Genomic DNA, 21,922 nt, shown 5'->3' with positions numbered 1-21,922 from the left:
ACGAGGGCGAGTAAATGATGAGAGAATTTTCATTTTTGGGTGAAATATCCCTTAATTACATCTGTTCAACAAACAGAATTTCAAATAGATACTATACAGGCATACAATTTTAGCTAGTCTCTTATTTAAAAATGTATTGTAAGAAAGGAAACAGCAGTATTTGGTTACTGATTTTTATATTTATTTATGCAATACAAATGACTGACGCAGACTGATGTATGCCAATAACCTTTAATATGCTAATAAAGGTTTTCTTTCTCAAAATAGAATTTCCAATAAAAATCATGGTTAGGTGTAGGTTTGGGTTGGGGTTCAATCTTTGACATCAATGACATTGTTTTTCATTGTACATTTGTACGTTTTAATATGAAACAAGATGTTGATTTCGGAATTTTGTACTGTTATCACAACTTGCTGTGGGACTGGGTTAAAACAAACACAAATACATCCACACGATTAACACCTCTCTCTTTATGGGTGATTTAAATACAATTAGAGATGCACAATCTTGAGAGCCCAGCAAAGAAAAGACCTAATGAAAGCAACAAAACATTTGTGGGCGATTTCTAATCATGCCAACAGCAGCAGAATGAAAGACTTGGAGTGTCTCCCCTGGTTTGCTGCTGTCAGAGGAAGTGATAAACATGAGATACACTTATTGATCTACTCATTCCCTTGCTCTGCTGACGAATGTCTCGTAGGCCTAATTCCATGGGACTTCAAAATAAGATTACAGATTTTATCACCTGGCTGGCAGAGGGAAAGACGGTGGGGAAAAGGAGATACAGAGGAATGAAAGAAATCACAGTGGCAGTGAAGAGGTCTGGCTGTAGGCTAATCCAGACAAACAAGAATCCCCTGAGATGTGAATGGGATAAATGTAGCATTGTTTATTTACAGGCCTGCAGTGGATTCAAAGTGTGTTGTAAATAATAGCAAAAATGTGAGTAAATTTCTCAAATAATTATACTTTATTACTAGGGCTGTCGATTTAACGCGTTAATTCAGTGTGATTAATTTGTTAAAAAATTAATGCGATTAATCGCAATGCCCCCCCCGGACCGTAAAATGGAAGATTCCTGAGAAATGCAAGCTTGTAGTACCAAATGTTCACTCCGGCAGGCAGTAAGTGAAACTTCAGCTGTATGGCAACACGCATTTTATACAGTGAAGAAAACAACCATCCAGCAGACAACACAAACATGCGTTATGTTTTGCGTTCAAAACACTTGGAGCGCAAATCCGAACTAAGGGATCTCAAGATGTGCTCTAAGTATTAAACTATCTTTAACTTGACACAGTGACCTTAAAATTTTATGTTTATGACACAACGCACCTGAGATGCAACACAAGCATGTCTGATGCAGGTGTTCATTGACGGGTCCTTAAACAAGCCCTCATAATAAATCTCGAACTGATTGACAAATTCACTTGTGAAATGGATTACTGTGAACTGTATACCAATGATTGGCTTATGTTCAATAATATGGTAGTAAACAATACATTGTATTCTAAAGCCGCTTTTTGTATTGTCTTATCAATGATTAACTCTTCTGCCACAAGAATTTAATTCATTTTAATTATCTCAATATTTCATATATATATATATATATATATATATATATATATATATATATATATATATACTGTATATATATATATATATATATATATATATATATATATATATATATATATATATATATCTGTGTATGTGTGTATATATGTGTATATATATATGTGGAGCGGAGGGGGCGGGCCGGTCGAATATCATGCGCCCGGTCCCCAATCGGCCTGATGAGGCGCTGAGGGATAAAGGCGGCTGGTGGCTGATGGTTAGAGAGGGAGAGAATTACGGGCATGTCCGTCATGTGTGTGTTTGTTTATGCTTTTGGTTTAAGTTTTCATTAAATTATGATTTATGTTGACAAGCCGGTTCTCGCCTCCTCCTTGCCCATCATTAACAGTGTTACAATATAATTTTTTTATATTAAAGATAACTATGTATCATTATTTCATCATTATATATTGACTTATTTTTGAGGGGCTTTCTCAGCAAATATTTGTATATGTGATTAAATGCGATTAATCATGATTAATTAATCAGGACACCATGTAATTAATTCGCTAAAACATTTTAATCGATTGACAGCCCTATTTATTACTATACATGTGTATTTACATTTTTTCACATGTTTCTATGGTATACTGGAAAACAATGATAAGCTTTTCTTAAGTTTTAAAGGCTTTTATTGGCAAAAACACTCATGCAAAGAGTCAATAATTACAATGTTGACCCTTGTTCTTCATAACCTCTGCAATTCGCTCTGGCATTCTGGATATCAACTTCTGGGCCAAATCCTGACTGATGGTGATCCATTCTCGCCTTATTAGTGCTCGGAATTGATTGTGGGCTTTTGTTTGTACACTCGCCTTTTGAGGATTGACCACAGGTTCTCTGTGGGATTAAGATCCAGGGAGTTTCCTGGCCACAGATCTAAAATTTCAATGTAATGATCTCTGAGCCACTTCATTATCACTTTTGCCTTGTGACATGGTGCTCCATCATGCTGGAAAATGCACACATCATCACCAAATTGCTCCTGGATCGTTGGGAGCAATTGCTCTTGCAGGATGATTTGATACAATTCTTTATTAATGGCAGTGTTTTTGGGCAGAATTATGAAAGAGCCCACTCCCATGGATGAAAAGAAACCCCACACAGGTCCTGGATGGTCTCAGGATGCTTCACTGTTGGCACGACACAGGACTAATGGTAGCGTTCACCTTTTCTTCTACGGAATATCGATTTTCCAGATGTCCCAAACAGTCAGAAGCGAACTTTGCACCAGTCTTCTGCTGTCCAATCCTTGTACCTTGTCTGTCCTTGATGCTTTTCTTGAAGAGAAGTGGCTTCTTTGCTGCCCTTCTTGACACCAGGCCATTTTCCAAACATCTTTGCCTCACTGAGTGTGCAGATGCACTCACACCAAGCTGCTGCCAATATTACTGGTGGTGACACAATTCCGTAGCTACTGGTGGTGACACAATTCCGTAGCTGACTTCTCAGGAGGAGATGGTCCTGGTGCTTGCTGGACACTCTGGGACGTCCTGAAGCCTTATTCACTGCAGTTGAACCTCTCTCCTTGAAGATCTTGATGATCCGGTAAAAGGTTCTTTCAGGTGCAATATTCATTGCAGAAATTTCCTGGCAGGTGAGGCCATTTTGATGCAAATCGATGATGGCTGCATGTCTTTCTTTAGAGGTAACCATTGCTAACAAGAACACAACGATTGGAATCACTTCTTCCCTCCTTTTATAGCAATCAGTCTACTCTTATAATCCAGTCAGAATGATAGAGTGATTTCACCTGACTAGTACTCATTCACACTTTCCCAGTTGCTGCTGATATGATTATTGAAATTATGTTAGCTGGTCATTTTGTGCCAGGGCCAAAAAATTGTGAAATTAAGGTTTTTGTGATAATGTTCATTTTTTGGCCAATGAAGCTTTTGCAATTATGTAAAATGCATCTGATCACTCTGCAAAATATTCTAGAAACAATGTGAATCAACACCACAACAACTGCAGCAGAACACTTTTTGTTAAACGTTTAATTAATCATTTTAATTAAATATATTTTTGGCAAGATTCTTTGACATTTAATTAATTCAGCTGTGTCATAGTACCCTTACTTTAACTAAAGAAGTTAACTTAAAACTAATTTAAAAACAACTTTTCACAAGAACAGAGAATAGTTGAAAAGGAGGATGGAAATAACTGCACAACAGTAAAAGCAATGTGAAAAATAAAGGAGAATTATCATAAATATTAAACCTCTCCAAAATAGAGTGGGAAGGTGTGCTAAAGAAGTGAGATCTTTAGTGAAAAACAACCACACCTATGACCAATCACCTTGCCGACTGGATTACATTAGTTTTTACAATACGCCCATGCTATTTATACAATTAATACGTTTATACATTATTGCAAAGGTACATATCTGGGAAGCCCATTAGGAAAACTTCCTTTTTGGAGGAGCTTGTTCCCCATACATTCCACAATGTTTGGTATATAAACAATGAGACAACACGGATAATAAAACATTCAGCGAGCTCCATGCCTGCTATTCTTGTAAATGGGCCAGTGGGCATGCGGCTACAGCATTAGAGCTAGCACCAGATCCCATAAGGGGAGGATAAATCCCACTGCTCTCTTGCCTACAGGTACTTACTTAATAGGGAGCTGTCTTGTATGAACAATGTGGCGGAGCCTTCACGGCGAAGAAAGGAAAAGGTTATGAACCCTTCATTTAAAGTCCATATTAAATATGCTTCTCTTCTTTATCCTGTGAGTCACACAATACTCTATCTAGAAACCTAGGCCTAGAATTTTGGGGTCTTATATTACTAATCATGCCAATTTCAACTGGTAAACAATGTGGGCAAAAGGTGAACATGCAATTTAATAAATGCAAATTAAAAAATTATCATGCTTTAACCTAATTTATTTTGTTCCATTGAACCATATCTACACAAGAAGCGACAAAGCACATCTGCTTGAGGTTGTCTAGACTTGTCTAGCTGCATGTTTTATCAAAATGTTTACTTCCTAAGGACCAATAAACTGTAAACTTAAAGATGTAATTAAGTGACAGTTAAATGCGTGATTTTCTTTTGTATCCTACAACAGAAATCCATTGATATAAAAATTCCACTCTAGTATTGTTGGTATAACTCCATATATGTATCAAGGTTGGGCAAAACTTTTGAATTTAAGAATTGGCTCCCTTTCGATTCATGCGTTGGAATTTGAATTGAATTGTCCATAACTTGTGTTGGGTAAATTACACTAAATTAGTAATCCATACAAATAACTAATTATTTTTCTAAAATTGTAATCAGATTACTTTACTGATTACTTAATTGAAAAAAGTTAGTACATTACTAATTGCTTTACATTAAAATGTAATGTGCTAAACTACTTAAATGATTTAAGGTAATTGGATAACAGTTACTAGTTAGATTTTAATCTGATTACACCCAACACTGACCCACAGATGCTGAAATGCTATTTGAATTGTAAAGACAGGCAGATGACTTTGATTAGTTGTGTCAAAACATTTTGACATACTATTCTCTGAAATGCAGAATACATGTTTTTTGGGTCCTTTTAAATTTAGGATAAATTATAACATTTTGACTTACGGGTTTCTTAAATTATATATATATATATATATATATATATAATTGTTTTTGTTGAAAGTCATAGGTCAAAATGTCTTGTAGGTATGTATAAGCAATATGTATATATTTTATGTGTATATATGCATATATATATATTTATGTAAAACCTTTATTAATAATATCATCTCATGTTAATGAAAATATCCCATATGTTGCCTGTATGATTACATCTTTATGGGTAATTCATAGTGGAAAAAAATTACACATTTATTATTACAACATTTATGTAAATTCGTTCCATTTTATTTTTACTTCCTTTTATATATTTAAACTGCAGTTACATATATGCATCATGTTTGCTACCTCCATTTAAATCCAGGAGCTGAATAGCAATTAAAAGGCATTCTCAATTTCATTCTGAATAGGGCACAACCCTAATACCTATGGTTAGAAACAAAAGAAGCTTCGTGTTTAGTGTAAACACAATGCTAAAAGGGCATGTATCCTTAATTCTTTTTTCCTTCTAAACTGCAAATGAACATAATTAACATTTTCATGTGACAGGAAAACACATTACTGTCAAGGAATTAAGCCTGAAAGGATTCCACAAAAAATTCCCCAGTATAACTGGGTCCCAAGTCTGCAAAAATGAATGTTAAAATCAACAACTATTTTTTGATGAATACAAAAATTAGCTGACACCCCTGATCCAGATGATCCAGAGTATTTTCCTGCCATATGTGTCCCTCATATAAGTATAGTACATTTAACAGCTTTGATCTGAAGTCAAATTGGATCCCAATCACAGTGCCATCTGGTATTACAGAACATACACACACAAACACACATACAAGGTCAGGCACAAGGTCTTTTTAGATTTGATCTTTTTAATCTGGATAAAATTATTAGACTGGGAGGCTTTAATCATTTTGATGCACTGTTAAAACACAATATCCCAGCATTAAAGGGATAAAAAAATAAATAAAAATGCCATCATTTACTCTCCCTCATTTCATTCCAAACTGGTATGACTTTCTTCCATGGAACACAAAAGGAGATGTTAGGCAAAATGACAGCCTCATATACCATTCACTTGAATTGCAATGAAAGCGGTGACTGAGACATTTCTACATCACCTTTTGTGTTGTAGAAAGCAAGCATAAAGCATATAGGTTTGGATTGACATGATGAATAAATGACAGAATTTTCATTTTTGGGTGAATTTTTCCTTTAAGTTGATTTCCTCTTGGTTAGAGGTTTGGAAGACTGGAAAGGCAAAGTACTGCATCATGTCCTTTGGTTTGAGTGAAAGTGACATGTGGCTTTTGCTGTTCAAATATTCATGTATCTTAAGACAACTTACCAAAGAAAGACAGCTTTCCTTGTACAGAGTTCCTTCCTTTCGTGTTCTCTGCCACACACTCGTATGTGCCCGCGTCCTCTTGCTGAAAGTAAGGGATTTCCATGACACCACTGGTTTTCCGTACATCCACTTTGCGAGAGAAGGGAACTCCATCCATTCGATGCCAACTTATGGAAGGTACCGGACTGAAATGGGGGGAGACATTGCAAATACAGTACATATTATATCTAACATTGTATATTAGGTGATCTTTAAGTCGACATGAAATTTACATTTACATTTATGCATTTGGCAGACTTACAGTGCACTTATTACAGGGATAATCCCCCCAGAGCAACCTGGAGATAAGTGCCTTGCTCAAGAACACAATGGTGGTGGCTGTGGGGATCAAACCAGTAACCTTCTGATTACCAGTTATATGCTTTAGCCCACTACACCACCAATGGGTTGCTAAATGGCATTAGACATATTTTAGAATGAAACAATATTAAACAGGGCTCAACCTGATTTTATCAGGAGTAGATTGGATAAAAATAAAGGGCAGAATTATAAAATATGGCATTCCATAACAGAATAGATTCAGATATGAATATGAGTTTGCAGTCAGTTGTGGAGTTCATGCACTCTCTTTTGCTTATCATGTGAAGACTTGAGACTAGACTTTAACTTTTGACAAAAGACTTGAGACAGATTTTTTTCAAGTCGGACACTCAAAAATTACGGTAATTTTAACATGCCAAAATGTGTCCACTTTCCATTGAAGTTATCTTTCTGAATTGATGTTTCTTCTTATTTCAAAGCATATAACACTTACTTTCCCAATGCAAAGCACTCTAGGCTCACGGTCGAACCTTTGGCCACCTGAACAACCTCTGGAAACTGCACCTCAATCTTAGGCTCATATTCCCCCATAACACCTACAAGAAAAAGCAATCATTATACACAAGCATATTGGTAATCATATTTAATCAATGCTATCATTTAATGAATCTGAAAATGAAATCTTAGAAAGCAGTCAATCTTTTTATTGACCATTTCATTATCATTTGCATAATCTATTTTGTGTCTTTTGAAAGGCTTTAAGCATAGGAGGGAGGTGTGATACTGTATCTCCTTCTGTGATTTGTTTTTTTTGTGCTGTGGTGTTGGGCCAGATACTAAGCTGTCTGAGCGAGTCAAAAGATGCTTATCTCAAATGTCTAACACAGGCCGTTTATGTCAGTACTGCCAGATGGGAAGGGTTGAAGAGAGGCAATCATATCATTTTGTAACATCCCGGGTAGAGAGACGTGTACAATGGGGTTTGAAATTGTTTCTGGAGATCACACTGTGACAGTTGCCACTGAGTGACTTGTGTTGGTCATTCAGCAGAGATTCAAATATCAGGTTATTTTAAAAAAATGTATTTTTACACTACAGTTAAAACATGGCATTGTCTGGATCTCAACACAATTTGTAAATACAATATTCTTTAAAATACAAGTTGTAAAAATATATGATGCCACAGAATATATTTAGGCTTATTTACCATAGTTGCATATCTAATGTGAAATCTATGCTACCTTTATCAGTGATACAGAAATGTTGATTCTAATTATAATTAAATCATAACTGAAAAAAAAAAACAATACCTCAATACTTAACAATTTTAAATGTACTAAAACAAACTATTTTACCAAATATTTGTGTTATACATGAGTATGATTATCAGAGTATAATGTCGTTACCTATATTACAACATGCTAATGACAAACTCTATTGAAACCAATTACACTTACCTTTACATTTATTCATTTAGAAGATGTTTTCTTTCAATTTGAATTATAAATGGAATAAAGAAACAGAAATACATTTTAAGAGGAATTTCTAAAATAAAAGACGACTCTCCCACTTGTATGACGTACAAAGAGTTGCTGCCTATGTAGAGCATTCCAGATCAGTCACTAATGAGGTTTTATGACCACTAGCATGATGCCCTTAGAAGGTCACTCCCTATGTAGGCAGTATACACCATAGTGGCTCACTAGGGTTTGGAAAGAGCTTTATAATGCAATTGAATTCTATTTATCAAGAAATGCCATAAACCGTTTTGGTCGCAGATTATATTGCAACATATAAATGTGGCAACCAAGAAAAAATAATATTTCTTTTATGATATCAGTCAGACAAATTTGATTCTGTATGTCTGTTATGGGATTTGACAACTCCTTTTCATATCTGTGGCACATATGTATGGAATGATATTCCGGACATTATTCAAAAGGAATTGCAAATTGTATTTGCAATTGCGTTTTCAATTTGTGGACGCATAAAATGTGACATAATCCAAACGCAATTGCAAATTGCGCATTACCGTTTGCATTTTCGTTTAAGCGAACGCACAGTGACTGCCAGATTTCAAATGGAAAAGCAAAGTCCGTTTGCAACTGTGTTTCCCATATCTTACGAGTTTTGGCCCTGTCATATTTAAATAGCAATTTCAATTACCACGTCTGCTTTTTCACTTTCTCAGCGTCGCGTATGTAGCCAGCCAAAACTCAAATGGAATACTAATTCCCTTAGTATTTCCATTTCCGATGCCTTACACAGAAACCTGTCAATCAGGGTCAAGGGTGGGATTATGCTATGGGGCGTGTTTGTCTTGGGAAGTGACATCACTCACAGTCTATCAGGATCAATAATTAGCACTGCACTTTATTCATCTATAATCTCACACTGGACTGTCAACATATTCTCCTCAATATACTACTTCATAGATATATATATATTTCATATACTCCTACTTATTGTATTGTATATTGTGTGTATTGTTTACTGTACATTGTATATAATTATTGTGTTGTGTAATTATGTGTACATTTGATATGTAAATTGTGTTGTGTAAGTATGTTGTTTACTGTAATTGGTATATGTCTCGTCACTGTCATGACTGCTATGTTGCTCGGAACTGCACACAAGAATTTCACCTACTGTTGCACTTGTGTACATGGTAGTGTGACAATAAAGTGATTTGATTTGATTGATTTGATAAACCGCGTCTGTTCAGGGCATCACCTCTTGACCGTCGACTGTGAGTGATGTCACTTCAAAAGACAACCACGCCCCATAGCATAATCCCACCCTTGACCCTGATTGACAGGTTTCTGTGTAAGGCATCGGAAATGGAAATACTAAGGGAATTAGTATTCCATTTGAGTATTAGAAAATCAGTTATTTTGAATTCTTATAATAAAGGTGGCTTAAATTTCATTGATTTTGATTCTCTTAACAATACCTTGAAAATTAATTGGCTTAAACGTTTCCTTCACAATCAATCTTCTATTTGGAGTATAATCCCAAGATATATTTTTTCTCAATTAGGAGGTATACATTTTCTTTTAATGTGCAATTATTCAATTAGTAAACTTCCTGTCAAACTTTCCAAATATCATCAGCAGATGTTTATGGCTTGGAAACTTATTTACAAGCATAATTTCTCGCCACACAATTTTTTAATTTGGAACAACTGTAATATTCTTCATAAGAGGAAATCTTTATTTCTTGAAAACTGGTTCAATAATGGGGTGATATTAGTAAACCAGCTATTTGATAGTGAAGGTAATTTATTTAATTATTCCGATTTTGTTTCAGGATACCAATTCCCAGTATCTAGTAAAGAATTTAATATAGTTTTCAAGGCCATCTCTTTGGAAATCTGTATGCTGTTTAGAAACAATAATAGTGCTACAGTGACTTCTGTTTCTCCCCTAGCCCTGAATCTACTGTGGTTGGTTCTATTTGTTTTTCAATACATAAATCCAATTATAAAATTAGGTCATTATTTTTGGACCCTGTTACTTCAATTCCTTCCTCCATTTCTTATTGGAATAACCTTTTTGATGATATTAAATGGTCATATGTTTGGTCACTTCCTCAGAAATTCTTTCTAACTAATAAAGTTAAAGAAATATCCTATAAAATTATTCATAGATTTTATCCAGTTAAATACTTTTTAAAGAAATTTAGAAATGATATTGATACTTCCTGCTCTTTTTGTGAAGCCTCCTCTGAAACTGTTGATCATTTGTTTTGGGAATGTCTTTTTACTCGGTCTTTCTGGAACAATATTGATGCTCTGATTGTCCAAAAGGTTTTATGTAACTTTTCTTTATCATATAGACACATTCTTTTTGGATTTTATGTTAAAGACAAGAATCTAATTAATGCATGTTTTTGTATAAACCTTCTTTTATATATTGGAAAGTTTCATATCCATAAATGTAAATATATGAAAAGTAAACCCCACTTTAGCTTTTTCAAAGAAGAATTGAAGATGTATTTAAATACAATTTCAACTTCTGTTAACAAGAAAGCAATGAAAACATCCAGAATTAGTGCCATGTTTAATATTCTCTCTTAATGTTTTTTTTCTTTTGTGCCCTCTTCTTCTTTTTTTTTCTTTCTTCTCTTACTCTCTTTTCTTTTTAGACTATTGTTGAATATATTTAAATTTCTTTCACATTTCCTCTCTTAATGTATTCTGAACCATAATTTCTCTTTTGTTTTGAAAGATTGTTTATATTTCTTGTATGTATGGTCTTGTTCTGTTTGTTAATATTGCAATAAAAAAAAAAAAAAATAGTATTCCATTTGAGTTTTGGCTGGCTACATACGCGACGCTGAGAAAGTGAAAAAGCAGACGTGGTAATTGAAATTGCTATTTAAATATGACAGGGCCAAAACTCGTAAGATATGGGAAACACAGTTGCAAACGGACTTTGCTTTTCCATTTGAAATCTGGCAGTCACTGTGCGTTCGCTTAAACGAAAATGCAAACGGTAATGCACGATTTGCAATTGCATTTGGATTATGTCACATTTTATGCGTCCACAAATTGAAAACGCAATTGCAAATACAATTTGCAATTCCTTTTGAATAATGTCCGGAATATCATTCCATTCATATGTGTTCAAATCGCAAATCCAAAGAAACCAACAATTAGATCAGTCAAGACAAATGACCTTTCAGTTGGAGGGCCTTTGATAATGCCAGCCTAGAGCACTGAAACATGCTGCTACAGCATCTTAAAATTTACAAAGAACAGCTCATTAACCTTTAAATATAATTTGTATTCCACAAAAAGTGAACATTTTATTTAAATCATATGTTTTTCTTTCTTTTTAAAGCTAAGTTACACTATTCTGCAATGCATACATGAAGAAAGCATTGAATGATTAGCTTAGATTGATTGCACACCATATAATGACACATAATTGACAGGCTTCCTCACCATCAGTGCGCAATATCAGCGGAGTGGGCGGACCTTGGACGTGTGTCTTGGTGACAGTATTGGTCACGACACAGGTGTAGTTGCCCACATCAGACAGCTCCACTTTAGCAATATATAGATTCCCGGTCTCCTGTGACACAAATCGACGGGAATCCTGCTTCACGAACGATGGGTACTCGTTGAAAATCCAAGAGAATGCCAAAGCTGTTAGGAAAAAGGAAAAATCGAGAAAAGACTGTCATGGCAACACATGAGAAGAAAGAGGTCACTCGACTGCCCGGAAACTACATTTGCATAAACATAACTAGAGTACACAGTGACATTTCCTCTCTCTGCAGAGCCTAAATGGCATATGTGGACTCGGCTCATGAATCTTGCGTGTCCCTAGAGTTACTAAATTAGCATTGGGGCTACATGCTAGGGTGAAAATTAATCAGCCTGAGGAGGGTTATGTGGCTTAGGGGGTGAAAATTAATGACAGAAAAGGATAACCAGAGCCCTGTGATTATTTGACCTCTATTCAAGTGGGAAAGTGGTACTATGTAACCAATACTCAAAAATCCAGAGCAGAATACATGTAGGTTGTTCTCATACTTGGTCCGAACCTGTGTATGATTCCACTTTTCCTTATACTTTTGGGTCTAAATTGCATTACATTTTATTTACTGTGTTAAGTATTTGCCCTTTGGATTTACCAACAACACTTTACATGCACAAAACATCACTTGCATTTGTCTGCCGCAGATGCATTATGAGAGATGCGAAGAATGCGATTTTCTCTCCGAAGTCAATTTATATGTCAGATATTACATTTAATAAATACAATTTACATTTGCAAGTTTGCTGGAGCACAGCTAAGTTCGGAAAACCAATTTCACACCATCCAAAAAAAAATTTTGATGTCAGACGTAGGTCTGCACCAAAATTGATATATTGTACTTTTAAAAATGCATGAAAAATGTAAAATAGATCCAACTTAGACCTGAGTCCACATCCACATTAATGCATTTTTGTTTCAAAGCACATTCTACGTTTACGCCTCTCATCCACACCAGAAAGTTGTTGTCCCCTACTGAAAACTGAGCATTTGCAAATGCTCTGAGTTACCACATACTAGAAAACGATGACAATAAGAAACTGAAAATTAAAAATGAAAAGCTGATTAAGGCAGAAACATACTCAACACAAGCACATGTGGTTCAACATGCTTTACTTGCATTATTTTATTACTTGGCGGGAACAAGCCTCAGTACTCAAGGGGGCGATAGAGCTACTGTCAATCATCCGTGACATTAAACTGCATATGTGTTATCATTCAGGTACGTTGCTATAAATATATTGACTTAAACTTACTGGCTCAGCAACATTCTCTTCAAACTGTTGCTCCACCATGACAGTAGTTGAGTTGAAAGAAAAAAACTCACCGTAGAAGCAGACAGCTCACACAAATCACACTATAGCGCCCCTTGCGGCAACACTGAGAATGCAATGCATAGTTGCGTTGTGTTATGACATGCTGTCTGACAGATTTCAGAATGCGACGACAAGTGTAATCTAGCTTGTGTCAAGTATGTTATGGCTGTAAGTGTGAATCTGGCCTAAAACATCCTCTAAGCAAATGTTTCGAACCACACAGACTTAATTCCACAAGCTGTTTTCTACAGTCAACTGCTTTCATGGGGGTGCAATGGCTTGAAGAGAATCGTCCTGAGAAAGTGTGTTAAAGTTAGTTAATTTGTCGACATGTTTATTGCTACCTGAATAATTATACAGCTCAGTGGTACAGACCATTTGAAGGTAATTATATCTCCCCCATGAGCACTGGAGATTGTTACCGTCACATTAACTCAAGAATATGCGTTTAGCATGTACAATGAGACAATTCTTGCAATGTGTTGGCAAAGCATTAATATCTACATAAAAAACATTTTTTGTCTTAATTAGTAGCAAAAATTAAATTTTAGCTCACCCTAGGAATAGTAGCGTATCAACTAAAAACCTCTCCATGTTATGTTTCCAATTATATAGCTTTCTATTCTTTACAAATCACAACATATCAGACAAATATACAGATAAATAAATTAAACAGTCAAAGCCCTGCTGAGCGGAATGGTTTGGAGAGGTACATTCCTTGGCGTCTGTTCCTCTCCTCAAAATGTGGGCATACACTTAATGTCACATCTGTCAGTGGTCGGTCCTTCTACCAGCACAGAACAAAAACAGTTTCAAACCTGACCTCCGGGAGTAACAGTACAATTGTTTTGCCTTTTGCTGATTCAATTATCCACAATACCTGTCATTTTCTGAGTTCTGCAGGCAAGAATGGGTAGAGAAAAGGGAAAGGTGAAAAAGGCAATTCTGTATTATCCAGGTATTATTTGCAAGGAAATTTCCTTTCCAGAGGACACACTTTTTTCTTTGGTAACAAATCTGTTTTAAACAACTTGGGACCTCTTTTTACAATTATATTACTTTGAAAATGCTAGCACATTGAGTCCCAAAAGTTTAGCATAGTGAGTCCCAAAAGTCTAAGTCTTCCTGTTAGAATGCTTCTATTTTGCTGCTCAGTATAGGCAAAACCTGATGATCCATGTTTTCTCAGCATGATTTAAGAATGTTCCAAAAAGCATCTTGTGGATTTCAATGGAAACAAAGAAAAACTGACCTTTTGCACAAAGGAGTGGTCAGTATCACAAATTTGCTTATTTGATTAGTGACCTAGAAATGGTGCATGTTTTACATGTTTTTCAAAATCCAAAAACTTTCTATTTATTTCCAGGGTTTAAATTATATTTTGAATCCCAGATTTAGTATCTTTGTAATGAGAATTCATGATAAGTAAACATTCTGCCTTTGACTGCAGGCCCTAGCATAAAACAGATACCTATAAATAATGTTTTTACTTAAATAAAAAATCAAATCGCTGCTTGTGACAGTAATAAAGAAATCAGTTGTCAATCTAATAAGCATACACAGTTAAAATCATCCACATCCGCATGTGTGGAGGAACAATGCACTGAAGCATTAATAAGCCGATGTGCATTTCCCGTCACCTCCCTCCTCCACGTTTCCACAAACTGTTCAGCATCACTACATCTTACTCTACCGAACCACTCTGTGGCTGGACATGTTGGCATGTGAGCTTTCCATTTGTGCCGTCAATGTTAAATCCATTTGCAGTATGTTGTAATGTTCTACTCAGTGGCTCTCGGCTCCCTGGCAGAGCATTTAATCGACAGGCACATAGCACCTCCCCAGCTTAGCCCAATCAAACCCACTCACTCGTTAGCTAATTAAACAAAACAGTCTTGGAGGAGTCCTGCCTGAGCCCTGGTCATTTATCACAGTTTGATCTGATCCATAACCATTGGCTTCGGCTACCTTGTGCACAGAAGGGGTTTGAGAGGCTTGCCCCCCTTCCCCCCGCCTCTGAGCCCTGAGAGTTAGAGTAAGCTAATGTCATATCTACTATGGCTAAAAGAAAAGATGAGAGTCATGTAGAGATGAGGAAATGATGCAAGGGGCTGGATATCTCTCTGACAGTGCTCTGAATTGTTTGATAAGCTGCTTGCAAGAGATTTTAGCAATATCACAATAGCAACATTATAGCAACATTTTTGCGTTGTTATTTTCATGACAATTAAGCACATTTACAAATTTTCTTTAGTGTAGAGCATCCAAACATTTAGAGTTTATTTTTTTTTTTTGTAATAACATTATTCTTAAAAGGTGTGTCTCATTACTGTAATACAATATTGTAGAGCAGAGGGGGGTGGGGCTGGGCTGGAATGACGCACACCTGGTCCCCAATCAGTCTGACGGGGCACGTGAGGGATAAAGGCGGCTGGTGACATGAGAGAGAGAGAATTATAGGCAGCAGTCCTGTATGTGTTTGTGTGTGTGTCTTTTTATTTAATTAAGTATTATTTATATTGTCAAGCCGGTTCTCGCCTCCTCCTTGCCCATCTTAAGTTAATTCAGTGAAAAATACTGTAAAACATTTTTTTGTTATTTATTTAAATGAGTTTAAATCAGTCAAAGGCAGTACAACAAATAATACAACTTTGTATAGAGTAATGAGATTTTATTTTATTTTATTTTGCTGCATTATTGTAATAAGAAACAGGTGGGAAAATGGGAAAAGTAATTGTCAAAATGTAATGTCACATGCAAAACATCTTCATGGTACTAATTATAGATGTTTTCTTTAAACAAAAATCTATTTTATTATAATGTTCTTGAGATTTTGTTGGTGAAAAATTACCTGGACATGATCTTGACAGGTTTGTGACAATTTTGTATTACTCTAATGCATCCGGATATAGTTATAATTTTTTTTATAATTCCCGTTTTTTTTTTTTAAAGATGATTCTCATTGCTGTAGCAGTATTTTTACAGTTTTACTGTAATACAGTTATTTCAAGAAAAAATACTGATTTTTTATTTTTTTTATTTAAATAAGCTCAAAGGCAGTACAACAAATACTACACATTTGTACAAACACTACAATTTACCTAACACATTTATAATTTTTGTAATACAGTAATAAGAATGTGATTTACTTATTTAATTATTAATTTTAGTTTGCATTACAGTAATGAGAATCAGGTTGGACTTGCTTATTTACCATGAAAAATAATGTAATACTGTTAAAAAATCTTAATAGTCCTAAAAACAGGCTTCATTTTTTGAGAAGCAAAATACAATGTATTGTTTCTTTCTTTTGATTTTGTTGGCAAAATCTGACCAAGACATGTTCTTAACCGGTTTCATGAGATCACCCATATTTAGACATCTGGGGCTTGCAAGAAGTTAAATAGTGATTTTGTGTTAATGCACAAGGCAAAAAGAGGATCTGCTTTCTGACATTAATCTTGTCATCCATTCAATCAATGCATCTTAACAATGTTGCATTTTTTATACATTTTCAAGGTAAACACTTAAATGGTCAAATCACTACTGCTGTTGGTATTAGGAAATACTTTTTAGCACCAAACACTAAGCTTTGTGTTGCAAAGAAAGGCCATCACAGAAGTGTATGGTAACTCAAATGTTTTTGTTGCAACATAACAACAAACCAAAGATATTTTCTTAAAATCTATTATTCAAACCTTTAGATTTATATTATTTCATATTCGGTTTGATTTGCTTAGGTATCTAGGTCTAATGCAGCAAAATGATAAAATATTAGAAGACAATCGCAAAGCATCATGGCAAAACTAAGCTTTGAAATTCTTCCACTGTATGAAACCTTTCCTTATAAATCATGCTGTTTGGTTCCTACTAAAAATATAAGATTAAAAAAGATTATAAATGCTACAGGATTTTCCATAGACTGTGTGAAATGTTCAAGGTGCACTCGGAAATTTGATGTGTAAGAAGCCGAGCTTCTTCACTTTGAAGGGTCCCTGGAGGGGACTGTCAGATGCTGACAAAACTCAGTTTGCATAATACCAAGAATGCTGGGGTTGCAGAAAGCCAGCAGAGAAGTCAACATTAAACGAAAAGGGAAAAAATATACAGACATTATAAGATTTGTGCAAACTGTTAACACGTGAATAATATTAGGGAGATGAGGGGAACATATTTTGCTTTCTAAGGTGAGGGTCTGCTTTATGAAACTGAAGATTTTACCAATGTATGTAACATTTTCTGTATAGATACCTTTTTATTTATTTACACATTTCATCTTTAAGGTATGATACACTATACAGTAATCACATTTCATTATGAGCACATAACATTTTCTGAAGAAAATGACAGATTAGTATGTGGTTGCTAGGGTACTCTACATGGTTGATAGGGTGTTATGCTGGATGCCTACTAGCCCACATCAAAATAACTGTAACCCGCACACACACACACAAGATGAGACAGTCACAATGTCGGAGGAAACTGCTTTTATTAATAGCAGTGCAGGCAAAAGTACAAACAGAGTAAATCCAGAGAAGAGTTGTCGAGGGAAGCGTAGGGTCAAAAGCCGGGGAATCAAAGTGGAGTAAAGGGGCAAATCCGGGAGAGAGTGGTCAACGAGAGTGGGGGGGGGTCGAAGCCGAGAAACAGGATCAGAGTAACTAGATGGGACTAGTGGGGAGCAAAAGACAGGGGAACAAGGGGAGCTGGCAAGCTAAGAGGAGGACAAGAGGAGTTCAAAACTAGACGAGACTAGCGGGGGGCAAAGACACGGGAAACTAAATACAATAACCAACCGGAGTGAGACGAAAGGGCAGTGATATATATAGGGGAAAGTGCAGGTGTAAACAATGAAAGGTGATGAGACGAGTATAGGTGAAACTAATGTGGAGATTGAGACGAGTGCAGGTGTACATAATGTTCTGGCGATAGGAGAGCGGGCATGCGAGCCCGAGGAGGGAGCAAAACGAGCGTGCGAGCTCGAGGGGGCGGAACGAGCGTGGAAGCTCGAGGGGGCGGAGCGAGGGAGCGGGGTTCGTGACAATAGCCCTCTCCAAGATTATCTAATATTCCAGTCCCTAGATTTGGCTCAAGTTCCTTCTTCAATGTACATAAATGAGAATATTTTGCCCATTTTATTGTATGCCAGGAGAAAATTGTATGCCTTAGCTTTAGTACGAACCACTAAAAATAAATTAGAAAACTAAAAATCCCCATAATCTACAATACTTTTCTCATTAATTGAGTAGTTATTAACATAGCCATGAAAAAAAAAAGAAAAAAAAAGAAAATCTATTTGTTTTCTACTTTTTTGGGCCATTAACATGATATGATGAAGTTGACAGTGTAATCCGGCTCAATGACAAGTTATCTAATGTAAGAACAGGCACTACTGATGTGTGCCAGCATCACCTGGCAATACAATTAGAAGAAAGATGCTTAGACTTCAGGCTAAGTTCAAAGTACCCCTCCTGATTAGTATAAACAGTCTAAATGACAACAATCTCTCGCCTTCCAATTAGCATCAACAGTGCACGCCCAGGGGAAAATACTCCAGTAGGAAGTACCACTTTCATCATATTTCTTTTTAGCTGTAAGAAACCATTATCGCACAGGTGAAGAAACAGAGAAAAAAGATGTATCTGACGACAAAATAAATCTATCACCCCCAAACAGTCTCAGTTCCAATCAAAGAGACCCATTCATTATTTTTCCGCTCTGTCATGCTGCAAGCAGGAAATAAAGCTCTATGAAAAGATACACATATCTGGCTCTTAATCGCACATTATTGATGTGCATGCTCTTGATGAATTTTAATAGCACCACAGCTGCCTGATCGCTTGTTAATAATACATGTGAGACATGTTGTGACAACAGTATGCATTTTTAATAACTGTGGCTGGGATCACACACAAGCTTGTTGTTTGGCAAATGCATTCATATCAAAATTATTTATTTAATAATTACATTAATAAAAGCTTAAAAGTAAAGAATAAGCAAGGACAGTGTCACTTTGTAACTCCACACTCAAGAGAACACCAATTATTGCAATATTCTTTCTACCCTCCTAAGACATAAAGTATAAATGTCCGTCTTGAACACTTGATTCTGATTGGTCAATCACAGCATCCTGTGGGCTAAATAGTTTTGTATAATGACCACCAAGCTGTATAAGTGACTGTTGTTCCAGGCAACCAATGCCCTTTATACTTTATTTGTGCTAGTTTCATGTCTCTCATTTGACACTTATCTCTTTCTTCTGATAATACAATCATTTAAACTCAAATATAAATCTAAAATATTTTTAAGTACCCATGTAGCAAAAATAACTGTACCATATCTCTTTCCTCAGTAGTTCTCAACTAGAGGATCACAACCCCAAAATGGGATGTTTAGATAGCATCGCAAACATTAGGAAATCTATGCTGAATGCAAATAATAAAATGCAACTAAGCATTCTGTTGAGCACTGGACAAAATAAATAGGCTCATAAACTATTTTAAGAGAGGAGAAAACATTTCCCTTATGTTTTGTTGTTCACGTCTAGGGATGTAAAAAGTACTTGGTACAAAGTCGATGCTAAAATAAAAAAATATATATAATGGTACCAGTGTTTCTGCAGTACCAAGCACCAGCTAAATTCGGTCCCAACACTATCTGACTGAAACACGTGTGCTTCCAAATGCTCAAAAGCTTAATTGAGCATGTGCTCTGTTACTCTGTTTGCACTGAAATGGAAAATTAATCAAATTAAAATCATGATATGCCCTTGTGTGATTATTAAACTGCAAAAAGATTCAATTTAATTAAATAAAAATACAGTATGCATGTTCTGCATGCTTCAAAGTGAATATGCTGTATGAAGTCACTCATTCCCTGAAAACACCACATTTTATGAGCATCACATGCTGTTTGTGATGTAGTAGATGACAGAAGAGTTCGCACATTCACAGTGAAGCATTCAGTGCTCACAAAATATATATTTATTTAATTAAATCACAGCATTTTGAGTTTTAAGAATCACAGTGGGCCATGTAACCAACCACTTATCCGAAGGTGTAAAGCTACCATCAAAAACACAGAAATGTAATTATTGTCTACCGAGAGCATAAGCTATAAATTAAACATGGCAATATTAATATATTTCAGAGTTTGATTTTAAAAAACATTTTGGTTTACCTTTGTATGATAAACAACTGGTTTAACAGTGTTAGGTTGCCACGAAATGTCCAAAATAAATATTGGTCCTTAAGCAAAACCAGCTGAGAAACACTGCATAGGTAAACCTTACATGCAGCTTTTACCGACTAGCCATGTGTTGAATCTACAATCACGGCCCGATCCTAAAAAAAAGCCTGAACCTTAAAAATGGGAGGAAAAACACTGTAAACCACAGAAACAGACAGAGAAGCACTTTCAAGCTTTGTTTAAGGCCTTCAGAATATCTTCTAACAGGACTAGACAGAGTGCACATTCTCTGTGCTCTAAAAGCCCACAAGATTATAGGGCAGATACCATCAAGTCCATTGTTAGCACGAGTGCAGAAAAGAAGCGATTTGAGCATTGGCTACACCCGCATTAGGTCAGCTGCATTATATTCCCACACTAAACATACTGTATTTATTGAGTAACATGCAGTATGATTTTTAATTACATGTATGGGCTTGGAGAGCAAGGTGGAGGTGAGAGCATCTTAACTGCTTGTCTGTGACTGATCTGATCTGACTGTAAGAGTGAAGAGGGGATGATGAGGGGATGATTAGGGTCTGTGCTGCACGCTTCTGGAGGAACGGCCACTGCCGAAGTAACTCACATCGCACGTAAACATTTACGCAGACCCATAATGCCGTGTCCAGCGATGAGCAATGCGTTTTTCTGAAGAATGTTGACAGCTCTGCACAGATGTAATCTCAGAATGTTCTTTTACTGTGTGCAATACAGACATGCAAGGACATGTCATGGTACAACAAGGAATGGAGAACAAAAGACAAAGAGATGACACTGTGTTTCAGACATGGAATCTTTGCAGTGAATCTCAAATAGCTAGAAGCCAAGAGCTACTCTATTATTATTATTATCACCTCTCTATTAACACAAATAGTTTGTCCTTGGTTTGACTGCTGGGTGATTACATCTCATGCAGACAATGTCTAAGCATAACAGAAGCATTCCGAAAATACAAATCCCATTCATTTTCTCCCTAGAGAAATTGACTTTTTGTATAAAAGAGTAAGCCTTTTAAGACAAACCTAACCAGAGAGCCAAAGTTTTTTTAAGTGGTGATAAAACTAATGCATAACATGTCTATTGTATATTTTTACAAGATATTAGGTTAAAATGTATATGTTTATATAATGTAACTGAACATTTCATTTCATCAATTTAAATGACTTTTTTGTCTTTATTAGTTAATTTTAAATGGTTCTGCGTTGTAACAAATTTATTTTTAAAAGTACAACTATTCCATGTAGTATCACAATTCAAATGAGGTCTTATATTTTATATAAAATCATTATCAAAATTGTGTTTTTAATTAATTATAGCATGTCACACTGCAAGATTATCAACTTCCCAAAAGTATTTTGTCAATTTACTATGCGTCAATACAGAAGCCACGGGTGAAATCAACTTTATTTTTATAAAATCATATTTAATTGCAGTCTTCTACTTTGTTCTTTCTTCTTTTTTTT

General features: G+C 35.6%; 1 protein-coding gene across 1 annotated transcript in view; it reads right to left on the bottom strand.

Annotated features, from left to right (window-relative positions):
- Positions 1–21,922, bottom strand: part of LOC127654362 (contactin-4-like) — a 156,798-nt gene that overhangs the window by 94,746 nt on the left and 40,130 nt on the right. Inside the window, exons 4-6 of the mRNA XM_052141500.1 lie at positions 11,820–12,023; positions 7,365–7,467; positions 6,551–6,735 (exon numbers count right to left, since the gene is read on the bottom strand). Coding sequence (XP_051997460.1) covers positions 6,551–6,735; positions 7,365–7,467; positions 11,820–12,023 — 492 coding nt within the window. The remainder of the gene's footprint in view (positions 1–6,550; positions 6,736–7,364; positions 7,468–11,819; positions 12,024–21,922) is intronic.

Source organism: Xyrauchen texanus, chromosome 13 (assembly GCF_025860055.1).
Source record: "Xyrauchen texanus isolate HMW12.3.18 chromosome 13, RBS_HiC_50CHRs, whole genome shotgun sequence".
NCBI lineage: Eukaryota > Metazoa > Chordata > Actinopteri > Cypriniformes > Catostomidae > Xyrauchen > Xyrauchen texanus.
This window is presented reverse-complemented; position numbering and strand designations above follow the sequence as displayed.